The 24079-nt window shown below is 39.3% G+C and overlaps 1 protein-coding gene across 1 annotated transcript in view; it reads right to left on the bottom strand.

The window, feature by feature from the left end:
- Positions 1-3810: 3810 nt before the first annotated feature.
- The window catches only part of LOC117474797, a 123649-nt gene continuing 103380 nt past the window's right edge, over positions 3811-24079 (bottom strand). The window contains exons 2-5 of the mRNA XM_034120802.1: positions 5073-5409; positions 4465-4611; positions 4285-4334; positions 3811-4200 (exon numbers count right to left, since the gene is read on the bottom strand). Of these exons, the coding sequence (XP_033976693.1) occupies positions 4081-4200; positions 4285-4334; positions 4465-4611; positions 5073-5409 (654 nt within the window). The 3' untranslated portion in view covers positions 3811-4080. The remainder of the gene's footprint in view (positions 4201-4284; positions 4335-4464; positions 4612-5072; positions 5410-24079) is intronic.

Below are 24079 nucleotides of genomic sequence, written 5' to 3'. Positions count from 1 at the left end.
CGTAGCTTTAATGCAAATGAGCTGCAGCTGGCCACGCCCCACTGCGGAAGTATTTGGGACTCTCTGCCTCTCTGGCATGGCCGGCCGGCACGAGCGTCATGTTACCATGCTTACGGTGAATACGAGAGGAGAAGAAGAAGAAACATGTTCTCCCAGACAAATGCAGCATTATGAGTATGATCCCGAATCTGACACTGAAGAAGACAAGGTTTCGGTGGAAATGCATGTCGGCTAGACCAGGGGTTACTGCCGGGCCGCAAAATAGCTGTGAGTTTATCGTAATATTTGCAGAATTATAAATATATAAAAATATTTTATCCTAATGTGTTTTTCAAAAAGTGTAATTTTCGCACCTATACCAGTCATATTATTTCATCCAGTAGCCTAGTTAAACTTTCACCAGAAAACAGTTGAAAATGGCTTTTATGATGTTTATGGGATTCGGCGGTCTCAGCCTCTCGTGCGCACCTTCAGCACCTATTCTGCCATCAACACTTCGGGGATGTAAAGACTTGCAAGACAGTTACTAAATACGATCACAAACAAAAATAAAAATTGTCTGCTATTATTCCTGACAGCAACAGGTGATAAGAATCAAAGGTTCCCATAGGATTCCATAGAAAATGCATGCGGGTCATTTTTGACCTACTTATGGAAGCTTGGGGTAGTAATACAAAAACTACAATTTCTTAAAATGTATAAAATGTAAATAAAAAATTTGAATGGCATGATATCCAAAACATGTTTTTTGAGGAATAGCTGGAATATGAAATGATAACAAAAATGTAATTACAAAGATACTTCAAGAAAACCACCTCACCGGGTCAAAAAAGACCCACTTATGCATCTAAGGGTTAAGCACCGGATTGGCAAAACAGGAGAGTCTGTAAACCAGTCTGCCTTGATCTATGAATTCATGTCCGGGACTATCACAGTATCTGCTGCCCAAAGCTGTTTTATAGAAGGAAAACCTCCTTCACTTCATGAAATGGCTGCAGCATCAGGAGGCAGCGGGACGTGTAACTCCGCCTCTGAGAAGTGCAGCACCAGAGGCCTGTACTACGAAGCTGGTTCAACCTAACCTGGATATGTTTGAGTTAGCCGGTTGGCCTAATCCAAAACATACGCGCTCTCGCTAAGCTGTACTACGACGCTGGTTATCAAGTGGATCGCTCAAGCCAGCCGTGTCCTATCTAGTTAGGTGCGCGTTCACATGAAAGGGGTGGTATTTGGAGCATTCGACCAATCACAAACACGGACAAGCGTACTGACAGCGCAGCGTCATACTTCCTGAATGAAAAGTGAACTTTAATATTAGTCAAATATGAAGAAGTTAAACTTTACACATCCATGACTTAAACACTTTATCCAGGATAAAAGCCACATAGCTGCACCTGCAAGGTGAATACAGCTGGTAAAAGAAAAAAGTGTTTGAATGCGTACATCAGGGGTACTCAAACTTTTTTATTAAAGGTCCAGTTGTGAACTTTATACAAGGTCACTGGTCGGGATCAATGCCAGTAAAGTCGTCGTCGTCGTCGTCGTCGTCGTCGTCCCCCGAGCGGAGAAACGAAACTGAAATTAAGAAGCAGTTTCTTGGCGCTCTATGCATGGAATTTCCCGACATGTCGTTGCAGTAATTTAAAGGGTGTTTCATGTTGTCGTTGCTGTGGACCTTCTTAATCTACCTTCTTTGGGGGCCCCCTTCTGGTCCAAGCACTTGCCTGCCTTGCCTGCATTGCCTGTCGGTAAACGGCGCCCCTGTATACACACACACATTCAATACATACATACAGTATGTCAAGGTAAACTTGCGGTTAACTTGTGGTCTGCTATGCATGTCACGCTCGCGCACACAAGTAAATATATATGCACGTTCATTCTCACAACGCGTCAGACACAAGACGCGCGTACATGATGATGTACATTAATTTATCAGAATCAGAATTTTTTTTTTTTTTTTTTTTATAATTTTTTTCTTTGTTATAATGGGACACAGGGTTCGGTCCGGATTGATTTGCAGTTCGGTCCGGATCCGGACCTTGGTCCGGAGTTTGAGAAGCCCTGGCGTACATTAACAGGTTTATGATATCACTGCCCCGTCTAAGACACGATCTGACTTTAATTACATTTGACTCGAGTGTTTCGTCAACTTAATGTGTTGCTTAAAATAATACTTCTGCATACAGTATGTGACACTGTAAGTGTTGCACGGCCAGATACGGCTCAAGAAGCTGACTCAAATAAGGAAATATATGATACATTATGATGTGATATGATATGAATGATAATGGGACACATCGACGTCTGCACTCACAGTGCCACGGACTGTACTTAATGTTACTCTGATCCGGTTACTTATGTTGTGGCAGATATTTAAGTAAGCTTTCTTAACGCTAATGTTATAATAGTCAGATTGCTCTGAAGATGGGAGGGGATATTCTATAAATGTTCACGTTCACACAGTCAGTTGATTTTTGCCGGCCGTCTTTCCTGCAACGGCAGTTTTTCTGTATTTCCTCTATCCTGTAATATGACTTGATAGCTTTAAACTCCGCACACGGAGCTCTGATTGGTCAGCAGGCGGTGCTTTCACTGAGTTGATCTCTTAGCCTGCAACCTAACCTGCTCCGGAGCAGGTTAGCCGCTCAGCATAAGTTACCATGGAGATCTAGCCTGCTAAAAAGAGAACCAGCGTCGTAGGACCGGAAAGCCCGAGTTTTCCCTGAAGTTAGCCGGCTAAGCGAAAATCCGGCTTCGTAGTACAGGCCTCAGCGTGCAGAGAGCTGTGCCTTTTTACGCACCGCCTTCACTGTGTTTACCTTCTTCAGAACTGCTTAAGAGTGACTGCAGGCTGCTACGTGTTAACCACGAACACCTCTACACACACACACACACACCTCAACACATATCGAACTGCCCGATTATTCCCCCTATTACTCGTTTTATGAAGGAGATGTCCGGTCACCAAGGCGCATGATGTGTGTGTGCACCGGAACGAACGACACTATCATAATATCTTCTGAAAACAAAAGCCAGTGTCACACACACACACACACACACACACACACACACACACACACACACACACACACACACACACACACACACACACACACACACACACACACACACACACACACACACACAGGCATTGTCAATGTGGATCAACATGCTCCGCATTAAGTGCAAAAACTGGTCACCCAGAAAAAAAAGAGAATTAAAATATATATTTTTGTTAGAACATTTCCTGTTGTCAGTGGTTTGTGCTTGTGTCTTTTATTAAGTATAATTTAATTCTTCTCAACTTGTACAATTTACTTTGGGCAGTGAAACTAGTCGCATGAGGGGATGTTTGTCACTGTGAGTTTCCTGCGACACTAACTGAATACAAGGTGTGACCTACACGATGTGGTTGAGGTCGGCTTGGCTGTCATTGTTGTCATGCTCTATACTCTATACTCTATATTCTAGGAAACTGTGTGGTAGGCCATCCTTAAATAACTTGCCTGATTCAAACAATAGCCATTGTGGCTTTTAAATTATGTATCCTTTTAACAAAATACATTTTATTCTCTTTAGAAGAATGAGCCCTAACTTAACAAATATTTTGACTTGTATCAGACTTTACTGGAGGAGGATTGGGAATGATGGGTAACTTGAGATAAGAACAGGAAATTGCCTGAAAACAGCAATACTATTTTGTTACACGAGCAGCCATCTTGAAATGTTACGGATCGATTTCAATCAAAAGAGTGAATCCGAAGCTGAATTGTAATCAACACAAACAAACAAGATTTCTGTCTCAAGGTTTTTCTTTATTTTATATATTTTTTAAGTGGTTTCAGGAAATTAGAAATAGAGTTTAGTATCAACTTCTAAAGACATAACTGCTTTCCACCTTCAAAAAGATGACTTTATGCATACAGCTTTTTATACACATCAGTCATAGATAATGCTGACTGTTGCTCAGCTTTAAATGGGAACGATGAGCTGCATAATGGTCTCTACTTATCCTGGAAAAATAGCATACAATTTTGGTTTGTTTGTGATCTCGTTTAGTAACTGTCTTGCAAGTCTTTACATCCCCAAAGTGTTGATGGCAGAATAGGTGCTGAAGTCAGAACTCTGGGTTGTCGTCCTCTTTGGTCTCTTTGATGCCGGACATATTTCCAGTGCAGCATAACACACATCTTCATCCTTAAAAGTGACATTTGTTGTTTAGAATCATGATCATGTTCTGATTCATTGTCATGATAAATTATATCTTACTGTTACACCTACCTGATTTAGTCTTGATTGAGCTGTTTGCTGATCAGTTTGAGGTTCTTTAGCTGCGGAAATCAATACGTCATCATTACAGCATGGTACACAAACTCAAACTGTACATTAAGGGAATACATTTATTATCACTGATAAGTCTGACATTACAAGTTCAACTTTAGAAGTAAAAACATTAGTTACCTTCTTTCTTACAGAGGTGATACACCAGGAGAGAGGAGAGGAGAGAGGACAGAGCAGCAGCAGCTGGACACAGAGAGAACAGCAGCATCCAGCACACTCTACAGTCTCCCGTTAACTTACTTTCCTGGAGATGAAGCTCACTGGAGTCTTAAACAAAAAGAAGTCAGTTGATTCGCTTAATTAAAACAATGAATACAACATTTTAGTCTTTTTAACAAACTCGACACAAGTCAGTTAAACTCATTGAAAGCCTGGATCTAAGAACCATACAATTTTCAAAACTAAAATCACTGTTTTATTTAAATTAAATTCATTAGAATTCAAGTTTTCATTTAACAGAAAGATATATTTTTTATTTTAATTGCAGAGTTGCATTTTAAAGAAATAGCCATTCTTATTTGACTAATGTGTCTAGTTTTTCAGATGTCCAACCTTTCATTTAGCTTGAGCCTGTCTATCTTATTTTAAATGTAGAAATCATCCCAAAGCTTACCATGAAAAGAAGAAATACATATGGATAAAATGTGTGGCCAAAGTAAGAAGAAAATAATGATTTTATTTTTGTTTTAAACTATTTCAGAGGCACAAAACAAGAACAGCATACTCACTGACATGGATCCTTGTTGAGATGTTGCCATGTGTGTAAATATGTTTGTTTTTCTCCACCTTAAACTGATCAGTTCCACAGTAGTAGAGCCCTTCATCGGTCTCAGTGATGTTAATGATCAGCAGGTCATAGGACTCAGACGAAGAGTTTCTCACAAAGTGGAAACGAGGTAGAGGATTCAGAGAATAGTTGATTTCCGTAAAGTCTTTTCTCTTTTCTTTTACATTAAGGACGAGAGAAGGCTGGTTCTCATGAGAGCAGTTCCTGTACCACACGATGTATACTCCGGTTGATAACTTGCAGTCACAGTAGAGAGTGATGTTTGTCTCCTGGTCTGACTATCATCTCCAACTCTGATCCAGAGGTCCAATGACTGAAGGATACAACTCCTGGAAAACAAACACACAGTGCTCAGTGTAAAAAGTGTTTCGAGTTACAGCAGTTTCAGGGTCCTACCAAAAAAACAAGAATGCAAATGTTGAGGTAAATTAATTTTCAAATGGAAATATAAAAATTGGATAAAAAATAATTACCTAAGAGAACATAAATTAAAATGTGCGGCCCGTCCATGTGTGATGATGCCCAAGAGGTAAAGACAGCAAAACAGGTTTTTCTCACAGATATCATGTCCTGCGCAGAATTTTCCGTTAAAGGAAGTAAAGGTAGCGATTGGTAGGTTTAAGTGGAAACATTTTTTCTGTTCTTGTTTTCTATTGGTCAAAATATATGTGGTATTCTTGGCTTTCATGTGATCTCTACATGAGATAGGTCTACAATAACATAAACCCTAGCGTCTTACAGAGGTGTTACCAAAGATTTCAAATAGAAAAAACATGCAGTAGTGCCTCAAATGGAATCAATGCTTGGTTTTACAGTGCACAGTAGCTAAAGCAAAAGCAAAAGCAAATACATTGTATGGCTATTCAAAAATCTATCATAAAAGCATTTACTGATTTTGTAATTGCTAATCAAACTCAACCTCAACCACATCCTCTTCTTTTAAGACTTTATTTAGAAGAAAAATAAGTAGCATGCTATTCCAAAGTCTAGAGGCTCTTCGAAATAATTCACAAACATTTTTATATTTTATGTAAACTATAGTTCTCTTCTCTTGCCCTCATCTGTCATTATACGTGTTTTGCTGAGGCCCTCATCAGGAGTCCACTCTTTAATAAATCCAAATCTTCAGCATCTTATCTTTAATCCCATCATCATCATCATCATCATCATCGTCATCATCATCATCATCATCATCATCATCACCACAACCAGTGTCTAGCGGGGGGGGCAGTTTTACACACAGAGACATTTTCTAGACATCAGTAAAAATATTTGTTTCTTTGTAGCTAATCATTTATATTAAACAGGGATCTTTAGAAATAATTCAATATTGATTTATCTCCAATAATACTAATTTAACAACAAAATGTAACAATCCATCTTTTGTAATACCAAATACATTGTTCCATTTGAGATCTGCAATGACAATCTGTGGCTAGAGGCTTTACCTCAATTCACTAGACTGGACTATTTTGTTTACTTTCGCAACATACTATAGCAACATCACTATACACTCACGCTTCTATTTCCTAGCGCTCCAACACATTGGACGTGTAAGGCTAAGGGGAGGGATATTTCTAAGAGGTTGACCAATCACAACAGACCCGGCCAGCTAACCAATCAGAGCAGACTGGGATCTGGTTTCAGACAGAGGGTGAAAAGAGGTGCTGCAGCTCAGGCAGTATGAGGAAAAGACAGACCTTTTTCAACATTAAAATACAAATATGAACCTGAAAAATGCTTTACAGGCAAAGTTCACCTCTTTCCATCACAATAATCTAATTGAATTGACTTATTGTAAAGCCACCAACCCACTATTGCATCATTCATATTCTACTCTGATCTAGGGATCTATGTGTTAGTGGCTTTTATTCAAATACGTCTGCTGACCAAACATTGAGGCCTCACAAAACCGGAACAGACAGATGACACTATTGGCCCCACTCCAGATACACTCGGTCTACATTCTAGACAACTGGGCTTGAAAACATATCAATATAATTTCATAGACAACTTTTATGAACCTAAAAACTGAAGCTGCAAGTGCCAGGTCCACTGTTCTGGACCTGGCAGCTTAGTTTACTGACTTGGCAGTTGACTTTTGTTTACAAATGCAATAAAGGATCAGTTCAAACCATAGGATATTTATTCCTTTCCCCTTTTTTTTCAACACAAGCTCCCCTTCCGGCCAAGAACCTGAAACAAAGATATTCCTCCAGTTTATAAAATATTTTACAATAAACGTGGCCCTTTCAAGGTAGTTGTAGGTGCTAACTCCTATAAGCTGTATTATAATTTATAACTCGAACTCTGCCACCGGAGAAAATAAAAAGTAATTAAGATTAAGAAGAGTATCATGTAGAAAACGTTGCCAAAAAAAACTGATATTTCAACTGCAGTCCAAGGAGAGTGGTAAACGGAAATGGTGTGTGACAGAGCAGCGCCTGGAGACTTATTAAATTATGCTGATTAAAAGCAACAAAACTGGGACTCAAAAAATAACACAACTTAATTGCAAGACAGGCTGAAAAGGAATATACATATATATATACATATATATATATATATATATATATATATATATATATATATATATATATTTCTTGATTTCTGTGCGTGCATTTGGTCTGCATGTTTGTTACTGTGAGTGGGCGTAGGTGTTAACCAGAGGATTTACAGCTTACGCTCATCTGCAGCATCAGGGGAGGGGAGAAACCACAACTGTTTCCATCCACTCGTCAGAAGTCAAGAGCTTGGTCACCCAGTTCGACCCATGGATATGTGCATAAACTTTGTGTATGTAAGCTTGCATTATTTGCATTTGTTTCTGCAACACAGGAAACAGTTTATTCAGGTCTCTAGGGAAGTGCAAACATTTAGACATTTGTTTGAGACGTGCTCATCATTACTGACTGAAGGAGTTTCTTCACAGATTAATTACATTTTGGACTTTTATTTGACCAGGAAGGTCTTTTGAGACTCAATTATTCTATGGAGTCTTGGTATGAAATGGCAAGACAATCATGTTATGAGACAACAAAGATAATAAATATTGAATACATAAAAGTGTAGTGGAAAGATTAATTAAGGCACACACATTCTTATGAAACTGATCATTTAAAATATAGTGTAAAGAAATCACTTGCCCGTTTCAGTGATAATAACAATTCTAAGAAGTTACAGTATGTTTGAAAATCTTTAAGGTCGGTAGAGTCAATTATAATATTTGTTGCTGTTTACTAAAAGAACATGGAGCTGCCCCCACATCAAAACTCTTTTACCAGCATCTATACGCAGCCTTGGTACGGAGGAGAGCAGGGAGTCCTGTGAGCACAAGCTGAATGACATTAACGTACATATATCAAGACACATTATGGAAGGTGCTCAAGGATATCCTTATAAATGAAGGAGTAGCAGAGGTGGAAATGTCTGTGAATGTGCATAGGAGATGGTCAGCACATGTACAACACTGTAACATGTAAAGTACAGCACAGGATTAATTACACTTAATTGAACAGTCTTTAATAATCTATGGACAAGAGCTGCATTCTTTGTCTTTGTTCTTTATGTGTGGTGTGTGTGTGTGTGTGTGTGTGTGTGTGTGTGTGTGTGTGTGTGTGTGTGTGTGTGTGTGTGTGTGTGTGTGTGTGTGTTTATGTGTGTGATGTGTGCACCTGTTAGTGCATCTCGTCTGTGTGTATAATACCTGAATGGATGTTTATATCCCCAATGACATACACAAGGTCAGCACTATTCTGCACTACAGCAGCTGCTAATGTACTTTAACTGTTTGCAAGCATGTGTGTCCTTTCAGAGTCACTAGATGGCAGTGTGACTGTTTATTGAGACCATTAGACACAAACTACCCGTTTAGTACATCCTTGATGTAGAATTACTGTGCTCTTCTCCAGTTAGCACTGTACAGGGTGGTATGCAGCCGTTGGTGTATTTTATTTATATTTGAGTGACATTTTGGTTTGGGAAAGGAGTAAAATAATATTTGAAGAGGGTACTAAAATAACACTAAGTGATTTTAACTGCGTTATAGCAGAAAATGATAGGCTTGAGGAAGCCTTTTTTATATTTTGCTTTGTGATTACACATAACCTAATACTCTACCTATGTCTCTCATGTCTTCTGAAGGCACTATTCATTCAGACAGTGTTAATTATAATACTAACAATCATGTTCTGAACAAAACACATTTTCAAAATGTACTTGTCACCTCTTAAACTATGCTATACTGAAAACCAATTATCCTATTATATGTGATAAAGAGAAATAATGTAATGACGGAAAATGTGCCAACTCAGCCAGATGTCAGGGCAGCATGAGCTCTTTCAAATGTTTGGAAAACTCTACCTACATGTAACGCACATTGAAACAATGAAAGGGACATATAATACACGACTGTGAAATGTGGTGCAATTCAAGTCAGCAACCATGCCGTTTTTAAAGCTCTAATTGTCCAATTTGTGTTTTAATTCTTTAAAAGGTGCATTTATTATTACATATAAATAAGAAAAATAAAATTCAGATAATGAGAAAATATAATACATGTTACAGTCTCGAGGTCAAGAAGACACAGGCTTATAACACAGACATTCCCTCTAACAATAAGATTGATTTAGATAATAATAATAAAGAAGGATACCAAACGAACTGAGTATGAATCATGGACAACAATCCGATAAAAAAAAACAATGAAATACATGAAAACAAAACAGGAAAAAGATGAAAAAAATATACACATTTCAAGAAGTAATTGAACATCATGAATTAATTGATAATGCCCTTTCATTTCCTTTTAAAATGTTCAAAGGATACCGAGCTCTTGATAACCTTTACTTTGGTATTTCATATCTGTAAAGCACAATATCTCTGGGGTACCTGCCATGTTTCATTTTAGAAAAACGAAGATGATCAAACTGTCTAGTAAGCCATTTATAGAATTCATTTAGGAATTGCATTTTTAGATTTGGTTCAATGATGATGATAAAGACAACTATAATGACAGTCATCTCTGTATGTATATGTATATGTGTGTATGGTTGTGTGTATCTGAGTTTTGATTATCTCGCCAACTTTTTGACTGATTGTTCTTCCCTCTTGGCATGTTTGTTGCTAAGGACCAGAAGGGGTGCGTTGATGCCTGTTAAGTTTCAGTATGTTTTCTATAAAATAGCATTTCTTTCCGTGCCGCTATGCTAATGGAGATAGTGTGTGTGTGTGTGGGAGTTAAATACGTTTCATTTTACTGTTTCGGTGCAGGTGGCGAGAGTGGCAAAAAGGTGCACCACCCTTATGTGCGACACAGAGTCTCAACATTGACTTTCTTGCAAAGCGTTTATCAAACCTGACAGGCTTAGGCTTAATTAAGGCCATTCAAGATACATAGCCTATGGCATTGCTAATGTATACACGAACATGGACCCACAATTCAAAACCTATGAAGCAGCATCACAAGCATATCCTGAACCAGCTGAGCGCCACCTTTATTATTTGCACCTTTGCTTTTCCTGCTATGACAATCGAGTATGTCTGATTCTAAAAAAAGAACATTCTTTGATAAGTCTGTGTAGGGGGTTGTGGTGGATGTATTTGCCAACAAAACATAAGAGGACTGTTGATTTGCCAACAAAACTTCAACAGACTTTTTGTTTCCCATGTTAAACTGACATTAAATGTGTTTTTTTTATAAAGCTGGACCATCATTATAAACATATGTTTGGGTCATAGCTGTGGTATTATAACAACATAACACGGCTAGCTTACCATAAACAAATGAATACTTAAACTCAAATAAATATATTTCCCATAACCGATACAAACAATTTTTGTGCATGAACCTACATTTCACTTTTTAACGGACGGCAGAAGCCAACCAAATCATTTGAACTCCAAGCTTCACTTATAACGTTGACTATCAAAAGTCGTTTCATGTCAACATTCAAATGCTGCTCGGTTTCTTTTTTTTTGCATTCTGTTAAAACCCATTTCTGCACAATTGCAAATAAAGACAAGGCTACACTTATATTTTTGTGTCATACAATTTGATTCCAGTGGTAGCTGCATATTTATTTCCAATGTATACTCCATAATAAACAATAACTCCAGGGCTTTGTTAAGTGCAAACTCATTCAAATAAGTTAAATACAATTGTATTTGTATGTAAAAAAAACATGTATTTTTCTAATAAAATACTCTAAATGTGTTGCTTTTAAACTGTTCAAATACAACATTTTCACTGCAGTGTAAAACTGTTAGCTTTCTGCTTCCTACTCACACAGAAAGTAATCATCTTCATCAACGGGGCGGTCCAGTTGCAATCAAACAGCACCATAAATAACATTTACATAACCACACGTATTCAGGTTGATGAAACTGACCTCATTATCATATTACAATATTCATTAAAGAAATTAGATTATAGGATAAACTCAATAATCCAATACATCACTGTTTCCCAATTTAGGATTTTGTTCAGAGATTTTCTTTTTCTTTTAGAATGAGACTTAAAGAAATATCATGAAACACATAAACGTGATGTTAAGACCTTAATTGAAGCTTCAAATGCAAAATAAATAACATTTGGTATACCCCTTTAAAACAATATATAAGACAATGACGAGCGGACTCCAGAAAGTAAACTGTCCATGTACACTAGGGAGTACATCAGGAGCTTTAGCTTCACATGGCTAGTTCAGGCGCAGTTGAATTTGGATAACCATCTGGAGTAAACAATGATAGCCAAAACGATCCCGCCTTATCTATCATCATGGTGGTGATAACTATCATGGTGGTTCTTATTACCATTTACCCTGGGTGCTGGTGCTTTGATGCTTTTTGATTTGAAGATGAAAAACGGATATGGGAAAACTCCCTCTTTAGAAGGTAAGGCAATGGTTTGGACACAGCATGTGGGACAATGTTTGTTAGTAACTGAAACTCACAAAGCATAACTATCTGGCCATGAATGCATGTTTTTTCTTAACAATTATTACTCAATATACAAAGAAATATCTGTACACTTTTATGTCTTTTCTCAAACCCATGTTAATGATAAGCAGGTTAAACGTCTTTGATAGAAGTCTAATCATAAGCTTAAGAATATATTTTTAGCAAAATAGCCCACCCTTTGTAATTGCAGATATACTTAATTGCCTTGCCTCCTTTCCTCCTTTCAGAACCTATAACCTTATCTGCACTGTGGTGATAAGTTTATATATTTCTTTTTTATTTATTCTACTAATTCATCCAAAAAAGAAAAAAGTATAATTCATACACACAAAGATAAACAAAATTAGTAGAAGCGGGAGGGTTGAAGCATAGCTTATGGGAAGTAGCCCTCCCGTGAATCATCCTAATATAACATTGGCATTATTGCGTAAAAAATGTATAGAAATTAAGGAGTACAAAGAAATAAAGAAAAATAAATTGAAGTTAGGGAAAAAATAAATAAATGCATATATATATACATGAAAACTAGATATACTGTAAGGTAATTTCTGCACATGTCAATAGCAGTTGACTATTTTTTTTGTTAAGTCAATGAACATTTTTGATAACTAAGGTTGGGTTCAACTTGTATCCTGGCAAAAGATGCTCGTTAATCCAACATTTTGAACATCATTGTTTCCAAATGTTGATGCATCATTCGATCATCAAGCATCAACAATCAAAATTACTTTTTAAGAATAACACCTCTACATGTTTCTAGGAATGGGAGATTGCAGGACGCATTTTCTCCAAACATATCTTTTCTCAGCAACCTAAACTCAACACACAGCTTCGCAAAAACCTTCACATTTGTGCAGTCCCCTACTATGAGTCTTTATGGACAACTCTATTCCTTTTATTTGCCTTACAATTGTTTTGTTACAATTGTGTTGTATCAAGGTCTTCATACAATATGTCTTTTGCAGCTTTAAAAAGAGACTTGCAATCTTAATAGATGCTTCAGTTAAATTATAGGTGGAGGTTGTCTTTTTTGATGAATGTTGCTGTTCACAAAGAAATACAGAATTCTGCTGGATTTGGATGCACCTGAGGTTTTTCCCAGGTGAATAGGGATTATTGAATTTTGTGTGCATGGTTTGGCAATGGCATTCAAATATACTACGCTTGAAACCAAACCAATATAATTTAATTTATCAAATATAAAGGGTTGAATCAATAACAAAACAAATCCTCAGTCCAACTTCTCTTGAAATTCTCTATGTGTGGTCCGGACCTTTTTTTTCTTTCTGAAATGTCATTACACTGCCTTGTTCATCACATTGTCAAATAGGACCGAGGTTGCAACCAAAGATTTGATATAAAAAGTGGATGTCACTGTTTTGTTTGTGGACTATAGTTTTAAAGCCTCAAGCGTTTATTTGGCACGAGCGAGGCACACCTGAGGCCTGTACTACGAAGCTGGATTTTCGCTTAGCCGGCTAACTTCAGGGAAATCTCGGGCTTTCCGGTCCTACGACGCTGGTTCTCTTTTTAGCAGGCTAGATCTCCATGGTAACTTATGCTGAGCGGCAAACCTGCTCCGGAGCAGGTTAGGTGGCAGGCTAAGAGATCAACTCAGTGAAAGCACCGCCTGCTGACCAATCAGAGCTCCGTGTGCGGAGTTTAAAGCGATCAATTCATATTACAGGATAGAGGAAATACAGAAAAACTGCCGTTGCAGGAAAGACGGCCGGCAAAAATCAACTGACTGTGTGAACATGAAAATTAATAGAATATCCCCTCCCATCTTCAGAGCAATCTGACTATTATAACATTAGTGTTAAGAAAGCTTACTTAAATATCTGCCACGACATAAGTAACCGGATCAGAGTAACATTAAGTACAGTCCGCGGCACTGTGAGTGCAGACGTCGATGTGTCCCATTATCATTCATATCATATCACATCATAATGTACGGACAAGCGTACTGACAGCGCAGCGTCATACTTCCTGAATGAAAAGTGAACTTTAATATTAGTCAAATATGAAGAAGTTAAACTTTAAACATCCATGACTTAAACACTTTATCCAGGATAAAAGCCACATAGCTGCACTCACAGTGCCGCTGACTGTACTTAATGTTACTCTGATCCGGTTACTTATGTCGTGGCAGATATTTAAGTAAGCTTTCTTAACGCTAATGTTATAATAGTCAGATTGCTCTGAAGATGGGAGGGGATATTCTATTAATTTTCACGTTCACACAGTCAGTTGATTTTGGCCGGCAGTCTTTCCTGCAACGGCAGTTTTTCTGTATTTCCTCTATCCTGTAATATGAATTGATCGTTTTAAACTCCGCACACGGAGCTCTGATTGGTCAGCAGGCGGTGCTTTCACTGAGTTGATCTCTTAGCCTGCAACCTAACCTGCTCCGGAGCAGGTTTGCCGCTCAGCATAAGTTACCATGGAAATCTAGCCTGCTAAAAAGAGAACCAGCGTCGTAGGACCGGAAAGCCCGAGATTTCCCTGAAGTTAGCCGGCTAAGCGAAAATCCAGCTTCGTAGTACAGGCCTCAGGCCTCTTACGTGTTGTTGTTGTTGTTGTTGTTAGCATCTGGTGCTAGCTAGCTGCGCTAACGGATATAAGGAGCTGTTTCAATGAAAACAGAGGAGCGACAACTGCGCCGAGCACTTGACTTTATGCAGGTACCTAGACAGTGGGACATTGTAAGAAAAGTCAGCACACTCAGCACGGATAGTGCGCGCAACATGATTGCAGCGTCCAGGCAGCTCCCGTTCGAGCATAAGCCTTGAGCTGCACATAGCTCCAACGATCCATCACAGTGTCCACACACACACACACACACACACACACACACACACCACACACACACACACACACACACACACACACACACACACACACACACACACACACACACACACACACACACACACACACACACACACACACACACACACACACACACACACACACACACACACACACACACACACATTGTATTATTGTATGAGAGAGGTTCCAGGTTGAATTGAGGCGAATATTTGTAATGTTCAGAGGTTGTTGTGTTTAATATTCATGAGAATATTTGTTATTGTTCAAATGATAATAAACAAACATATAAAGCCTATTTGTCCACTCATACGTTGATACAGTAAGAGTTTACAAACTTGAAAAATATCCCTCTAAGGTACATTTAGAACAGATTAAAAATGTGCGATTAATTTGCGATTAATCGCGATTAACTATGGACAATCATGCGATTAATCGCGATTAAATATTTTTAATCGACTGACAGCCCTAAAATATATTTATATATATATACATATATAAATATATATACAATTATGTATTATATTACATTATTGCCTATGCATTGGGTTATTATCGAATAGGGTAATAACTTCATAAAGAACTACGTCTGAAAGCAGAAGTCTAGGGCAATTAATTGCAAATAATTGCAAATCCCTTCAGTGCGCATGTCACAAAACGAGATGCATTGTGGGACAATGCTTCTGTAAAGTGGCATGAAACCGTATAATAAACGTATTATATTCCTTGCAAGCTCTTGCCTGCCACATAAAATGATGTTGCGGGCCGGATTTGGCCCCCAGGCCTTGAGTTTGACATCCCTGCCCTAAAGTATATCAGCTTTATCGTTTATTTTATTAAAAATGAACATCATGCCCTATTGAAAACATATTTTAAACTAGCGACCCAGGAGATAATAAATAAATCAAGTGAAAAGTCAGGTAATTTTCTCAGCGACTCAGCGAAACTCTGTTGGATATTAGAGGGAAGGCACATTTAAGGCACTTCCTTATTGACACTTTTCAGACATGAAGGTTTAAGGAATTACATTTCCTTTAAAACAAATGTTCTGCTGCAGATTTGTTGTATATAAAAGTATAGACGACAGGTTTAACTATAGAAATGACTGAAAGCACTATAGAATAGCTGAAATCTGTAGAGCACATCATTGCAATACCAACCAGCAGAAGTGAATTCAACTTCACAATGAAATGTATAACAGCGCCAAGGACTCCAGGGAGAAAGATAAAGAAAAGGCCTACAGCGACTCCTCTCCTTTGACATCCTATCAAGGTCAATTTATGGGCGCTTTCTCATCTTACCTCAAGTGCACTGCACGCCTCAGCTTGTGAATACACATTTAAACAATGGTGGATTGGTCTCTCAGTAAGACACATTGAGTCCTTATGGCCAGCCTGTTCGGCGGTCCAAGGAAAGAGACAGAATAGCTCTGCAGCAGTTACGTCACTGTGGTGCCGCACACATACTGTATGAGACAAATTGCCTAAAATCATTCTCCAGTTGACACCTGCTTAGCTTAATTCACACAGAACTAACATGCACACACCCATCCACCCACCCACCCACCCACGCACACACACACACACACACACACACACACACACACACACACACACACACACACACACACACACACACACACACACACACACACACACACACACACACACACACACACACACACACACACACACACACACACACACAAACACACAAATAAACACTCACTTACTCACTCATCCAGCTTACTCTCACGGCATGCCAAAGCTAGGCTCACAGCCACTCGTGGTGAATGAGTGCCAAACAGACTTGAGCAGATGAGGTGAGGGGAACCCAAAAAACTCTTAAACTCAAATTATCTCTCTCCTTTTTCCCTCTCAGTGCCTCCCTTTGTGTGTGCCCCCCCATGTATGTTTGCCTCATTGCTTCAGCCTAAACTGACGTTGTTTTCCCCCCATTAGCCTTATTAATCTTTTTAATCAGCGGAGTGTGCACACTCGTTAGCATCAGGGTTAGCCGCATGGTGACCCGGTGGGGATTAACATTCAGCAGGTTAGTCATGATGTCAACCACAGCCTCAGAAGCCATACACCTCCCATTAGCAGCCAATAGGTGACTTGTTCTCAATTACTGACCAATACACAATAATCACACTTAGTGACTTTTCAGAAAGAAGCTCAGGCTCACACAGATGCTCAAATGAACGCGCACACACACAAGAAGAAGTGGAGCAGGTTAAATGAAGCGAGGGAGACAAGGAGGGACAAGTTAAATGAAGGAAAGAAGAGGAGCTTTCCCCTCCACCTCATTCTAATCGGTTGTGATTGTATCCATAGTCAGCTCAGTTCGAGGCCAGATGGCCAACAACTCACGAACGCATGCATGCACACACACACAAGAGCACACATGCACACTCACACACAAGTGGAAACACACACACTCACTCACACATAAGAGCATAAGAGCATGCACACGCACACACGCACACACACACACACACACACACACACACACACACACACACACACACACACACACACACACACACACACACACACACCTTAATTCTCAAAGGAAACCGATCTGAAGTACAGTAAATTTGCCTAACCTTTAATCATATTACTTTAACATGAAGTGCATTTTGGTGAAAATTTTAGAGAAAATACAAGAACATTTTAAAAGATATTCAATTAGGAAAACAAAAGATGAAGGAGAAGAAAAATGAAGAAAAGGCAGTATAAAGAGTAAAGGGAAAAATAGAGGACAAAATAAGACTTCTTTTTTATCTGGTCTTGTGTTGTTGCAGCGTGTGACTGTTTCGACCCGCTGGCAAAAGGGTTTGTGTTCAATCACACTTTCCTCTGAGACGGAAATTAGAGTGCTCTCTTTGGAGCCTCATGGCAAATTTGCACACATGCGCACACACACTCCTGCCCATAGCACATGGACTCGCATGCATCCACACACACTGTGCTTGTCTTTATCCGAATAACCAGAGACTGCACGCCTGCTTGCCTAGCTGGCTGGATGGCTCGCTGCTTGCTCAGGGGCAAGTCTGACATGAATCCCGTCTGATGCCTGTTTTTGCACTCCGATGATTCAATTAAGAGGGAGGAGGGCCCGTGCACTGCTGCTTACACCGGTCAGAAGTCGCGCCAAAACCCCGGGCCATGGGGTTAAAGTGAGAGGAGGGATACATTACATGATGTTACCTTCATGCGCTGACAAGAAGAGACAAGGTGTGACCTATGGAGCATCTTAGCCGGCTCAATGGCAATATGACCAGTGTGACTCTGAAGGAAGGCGGCTTAGATCCGCAAGGGCATTTTGGTGTGATAGTTCAAAACAGGTTGCATTCATACAGTGGTTACAGTGCATACTCAAATGCCTACAGCCTGCACCCATAACTACACCAACAGACAGTCAACATATTTCACAACAAACCTGAATACTTTGGAGAAACGTAAGAAATGCAGATGTGAATATAATAATAAATAATAAATTGCTCTTTTTGTCATTTCACAGTACAGGTACTATGTAACAAAATTGTTTCTCTGCATTTGACCCATCCTAGTGTTAGGAGCAGTGTGCTGCCATTATGTCTGGCGCCCGGGTAGCAGTGTAGGGAACGTGCTATAGATGTTGTCAACTCAATTCAACACCTTACTAACATCTGTGTAGGATATATAAAATACACAACCGACTCTCCAGAACAATTAGAATTGAATAAAGCTCTTAGAGTAAGTTCAATCATGAAGACTATCATTATGCTTTTACTAATTGGGCGATTAGGGGTGATTAACTTAAACCAACCAGATATGATACAATCTCCACCAGCCAATCATGTCGCTTCTGTCAAACCTTCTGATCACCTCTCTACTTTCAGCTGTCAGGCGAAATCATCGCAGCCCTCCTTCACCCCGTTCACCTTCAGTTCATCATACACAGCACAGTGCTCAGGTCGAGCTCATCAGAAGTCCACTCTTCATCACTGCCGGATCTTCAAAAATGCCCTTCATCCCATCCCCACCACCAGTGTCTAGACTTCACAGGGGGATTTTCTGTTCTGCCACACCTTCACCCATCATATTTGTTCATTCAGAAAGAAGTATCTCCTGATCAATCTTAAAGAATATCTTGGCAAGGAGCCCAGAAGTTGGTTTGGCAGCCGAACAATTTAGTATAATATGTTGATTATTCCTTTAATTTGACACCTACCTTTCAACAAGCCAATTAAAAGAGATATTAAAGAAATATATATCTTTATAATTAGACAAATTACACACAAAATGCAAATTAGACAGAAAACGAACAAATATATTTAGAAAAGCACATGACATTGAATATAAGTAAACTGAGACATTGCTCATCACATTATGAATTAAACCAGCTCTTTTTGAAAAATAGTTACTATTGCTTCCTTTAAATATTTGTTGAGAGAGAATAGAGACTTTAATGCCACTCCATTTATTTACTGGCCTGTTTTTCTAGTCCTCATTAAGGGACACTACGTAACATCACACTTCCACTCCCACCTCTCCATTCCATTCCCTACTTAACTACACTCCACATCCATTAAACACATGTGCACTCCCTTTAGATCCAATGTGGCTCCCTATTCTTACCACACACACACACACACACACACACACACACACACACACACACACACACACACACACACACACACACATACACACACACACACACACACACACACACACACACACACACACACACACACACACACACACACACACAGCTCTTGTACAATAAAACACAAGCACACACACACAAGCAGATCACATATGGTCATCTCAATTGAAAGAGAGAAACACAGAAAACTCACTCAACCATGAAAATCTTGCCCCCCCCCTCCACCACCCCCACCAGACACACGCACACATGCAATGCCCTGCGTTTCTTGCCCTCCTTCTACTCCACTGCTCCGCTAATGTCATTCTTGACATGACACCAATGTTATTCCTCTTCACATACGTTAAGGAGCAGTGAACATCGTGTCCTCCTAACTAGGGCAAGCATAAGGCCAGTTAGGATGTTTTATGTTCGGAGGACCTGTGTGTGTGTGTGTGTGTGTGTGTGTGTGTGTGTGTGTGTGTGTGTGGTGTGTGTGTGTGTGTGTGTGTGCGTGCGCGTGCGCGTGCGTGCGTGCGTGCGTGTGTGTGTACGGTGTGTACGGTGTGTTGTTCTTGGTATCTTTTAAAAGGAAGCACTATTGTTAGAGGGGAGATTGCACATCTAAAAGCAAAATTCACTCAGGAAGCATTTGTTCCGGGAGGAGATGAGTAAGGAGATGAGATGTTTTCCTACCAGACATACACATTCTAACACACTCTGAACACACAAAGATACAAGGACTACAAGCAACAACACACGCTCACACACTTACATACACCCCTCCTGAGGCAGAGAGAGGGGAGACGGGTTGATGGAGGATTGCAGGTAGTGGATGATATTAAGAGTTTCTTATATTTAAAGGGAGAAGGGAAGCACAAAGCATACACTGCATCCTTTTGACATATGAAAACTACCCAAGAGGCATGAAAAATAGATGATTAGAAAGCCTTCTTTCATGAAACATGAGGAGATCGTGATAGAGGAAGACAACGGAGGGATAATGACTGAAGATAGAGGTTATTTATCCTTCCTCTGAGTGGTTTCACTGTGACCCCCCCTCAAGGCACTTTGCCTTCAAGCGAGACTTGAAGCTATGCACACACAGTCACACTAGGGCTGCTCAATTAATCATATTTTAATCGCAATTACGATTATGGCTTGTAACGATTACGAAAACAACGTAATCGAAATAAAACGATTATTTTTTATTATTATTATTACTTTTTTTTTTTTTGTATTACTTTTTTTTTTTTTTTTTTTTTCAGTTGAATTATACTTAAAGTTCAGGGTAATCAACTGTTACAAACATACTGTTCACATTTTATTCTCCAATAAATGTATGTTTTCAAAGTAAATGGATAATCGTTTGTAATAATTGTGATATCAATTATTGACCCAAATAATCGAGATTATGATTTTGCCACAATCGAGCAGCCCTAAGTCACACACACACACACACACACACACACACACACACACACACACCACACACACACACACACACACACACACACACACACACACACACACACACACACACACACACACACACACAGAGAGAGATCACAAGTTCAACAGGACCTGTTTAACATGTGAACTGATGGCATATGGTGCTCTTTACAAGGTCAGGCATGTGCGGTACCTGTAGCCTTTATTTGAGCAGGGAATCCCCACGGAGGCAGGAAGAAAGCCCTGCTGTGAACACATCAAGACACCATACAATGCCATACAACATTTCTAGAAAGGCAAGACATACAGCGATGGTGAAAGCAAAAAAGAGCTATCATGTGAAAGACAGATTGAGAGATAGAGATGGGGGGTAATACAATCTAAATACTTTACAGACAGAAACCAATTCAAAGCCTTAAAAACTCCCAATAGAATCATCTTTCAAAGTTGTACCAACTGCTTTGAACTCAGCGAGAAGAGCTCGTTCTTTAAATGTGAAATCTTCCCACAGGCTGTTCCTCGCAGCGAGGGCAGACGTTGAGATGGATTCCCAGTCCATACTGAATTTGTTGACAAAGCGTTGGTACAGTCATCACTAGGGAATCTTAGGAACTACTGCTGTAGCTAACCCCTACAGATTTCTGTAATCTAAATACATAAATAAGAGGAGAGCAGTGCATTCATGAATAAATATAAGATATGACAGTGACTGAGGATTCACATGGACAACAAATGTGTGTTCAGTTCTCTTTTTTTGCTTTGTTCCTAAGAAATCACACCAAAACACCATGATAAATAGTTTCTAATATGCATAGACAGTGAGCCAACAAGCATAGACCCAACAGGATCATATATTCACCGAGCTCACAGCCTACTTACAAACACAAACATCTTTTTCCCCATCAACCATTAACCTCATCTTTAATAGAGGATTATCAACTAAGTCAGCCATATGTTGTTTTTCTTGACTTTCACTTTTAATTATCACTTCATTACATTTTAAGGTGTTTTTTGTCAGTTGAGCCAAGCTTGCAATTAAAAAAAACATGTTTTTTGAAAAAGTCTGTTTGAGTGTTGATGCACGACAAATGATAAGAAAAAGAGGCAGACATATCTCTCAGGCGATTAAACATTGATTATTTTCACAGTCTAGTTAAGAAAGCTAAACTCAAGCACTCAAATTACTTGCAGCACAAACCGCTGCTCTTCTGTTATACCAGGGGTTGCAAAAAAGTAATAACTTTAATATTGTTATAATCAATCCTTGTCACAAACTCAAAGTGAATTTGAGATTTCATTTTCATTTCAATGAATGCTAAGTGAGTCACTCTTACCCATAGAGCCAGTAAGTATATATTACTGAAAATACACTTTGATCTTTAGGATTTAAAAAAAAACAATTGTCTTCTCAAATTGAAGTATAATACAAATGTAATTAGAATGATATTAAATTGGTGTTTATTCGTTTTTTAAATTTGTATTAAATATAAATATATATATATAAATAAATAAATATATATATATATATATATATATATATTTTAGTCCATGCCTTAAAGCAAAGTTTCCTTCATAGTAAACAACAAACTAGAATGTTTTTTGATAGCCTCTATACAAGCTACGTTTTACTTCAACGTGACTAATGGTTTCCATCAAAACATTGATACCCTCCAAGATATATTAAAATATTGATATTATATTCACAACCGTCAAAGCCCTTTGACTGCGAACAGTAACTGTGTTCAATAAGTGTGAATTTTTTATATGTAAACAGCGAAAACAAATCGTTTTTCCTTCTGTTAAGGATGTTTTTCACTGGACATACTCTATTATACTGTGTGTGTGTGTGTGTGTGTGTGTGGTGTGTGTGTGTGTGTGTGTGTGTGTGTGTGTGTGTGTGTGTGTGTGTGTGTGTGTGTGTGTGTGTGTGTGTGTGTGTGTGTGTGTGTGTGTGTGTGTAGTGTGGCTTGTGTTAGCACTTTGATGTGATCTGATCATTTGTGATCTGTGCTTTTGGGGCCTTGGTGGCCTGTGGGATAAAAACACCATGGTGTCATCATGTTTTAAATCTCTCTCTTCTGCTCTGCTAATTGGTAGGAGCCACGGGCCCTACTACAAGACAAACGCAGCGCCATCAGGCCCACAGGGACATGGTGTGTGCATGCGTATGTGTGTGATTGTAAGTGGGCGGCTGATTAGGTATTCAGGAGTGAATGTGTATGGATGGATGTGTTCGCTGAGAGAATGATGATAACTTTTTCTAATATGAGACGTATGTGCGATTATTTTCTATGTAGGCATAAGCCTTGTCATGTCTTTGGTTTTGGTTATCTGTCAAATCCTTTTACTGAGTATAATTTGTGATTTGTCATTCCTGTCTGTGTGTATAACCAAGCGTGTTAGTACAACTGAATCTGGCGCTTGTGCTTTTTCTCACTGCCCAAGACTTTCCCTGTCTGTCCCCTACTCAACCTTATCCAGTCTACAACTCTTGACAGCATGCTTGAGGTGGACAAGGTCAAACCTCTCGGTGTGTCCAAACAAACAATTTATACTTTAAACGGTCCCCTTTGCGAGTTGTGTATTGTCCGCCAGCAGCCATCTTGTGCCCTGAGCCGCCAGCTTCTCTCTGACAAGTTCAATAGCTGCCTGGCTGTGGGTCATGCCTGAGCACGTGGGGCTGTTAACTGTCAGGAACCTGATGGCTCTACACTGGGGCTGCTTATCTCACAGACAGCCTCACTGGACACACAGTAGCAGGTAAGAGAGAGGGGGCAAGAGGAGGGAGAGACTGGAAGTGGAAGGATGGGAGAGTGGAGAGGAGGACATGGGATCGGGCAATGAGTAAAGTGTGTGTGTGGAGAGGGGTAGTTATAAGTGACTGAAGATAAAGCTGGGGGGGACAGCTAAAGAAAGCAAAGAAAAGCGGGGCAGAGTTTGGAAGGGATCGTGGTACAGAGGGAGAGGTGAAGGGGAGGGAGAAAAGGAAGGATTTGAGCGGGACTAAATGAGTGATGAAAGGAGAGATTTAAGACGGAAATGGGGGATTTAAGAGGGTGGGATGAGGTG

This window comes from Trematomus bernacchii, unplaced genomic scaffold (assembly GCF_902827165.1).
Source record: "Trematomus bernacchii unplaced genomic scaffold, fTreBer1.1, whole genome shotgun sequence".
Taxonomy (NCBI): Eukaryota; Metazoa; Chordata; class Actinopteri; order Perciformes; family Nototheniidae; genus Trematomus; species Trematomus bernacchii.
Note: the sequence above shows the minus strand (reverse complement) of the source record. Positions and strands in the feature narration are given on the sequence as shown.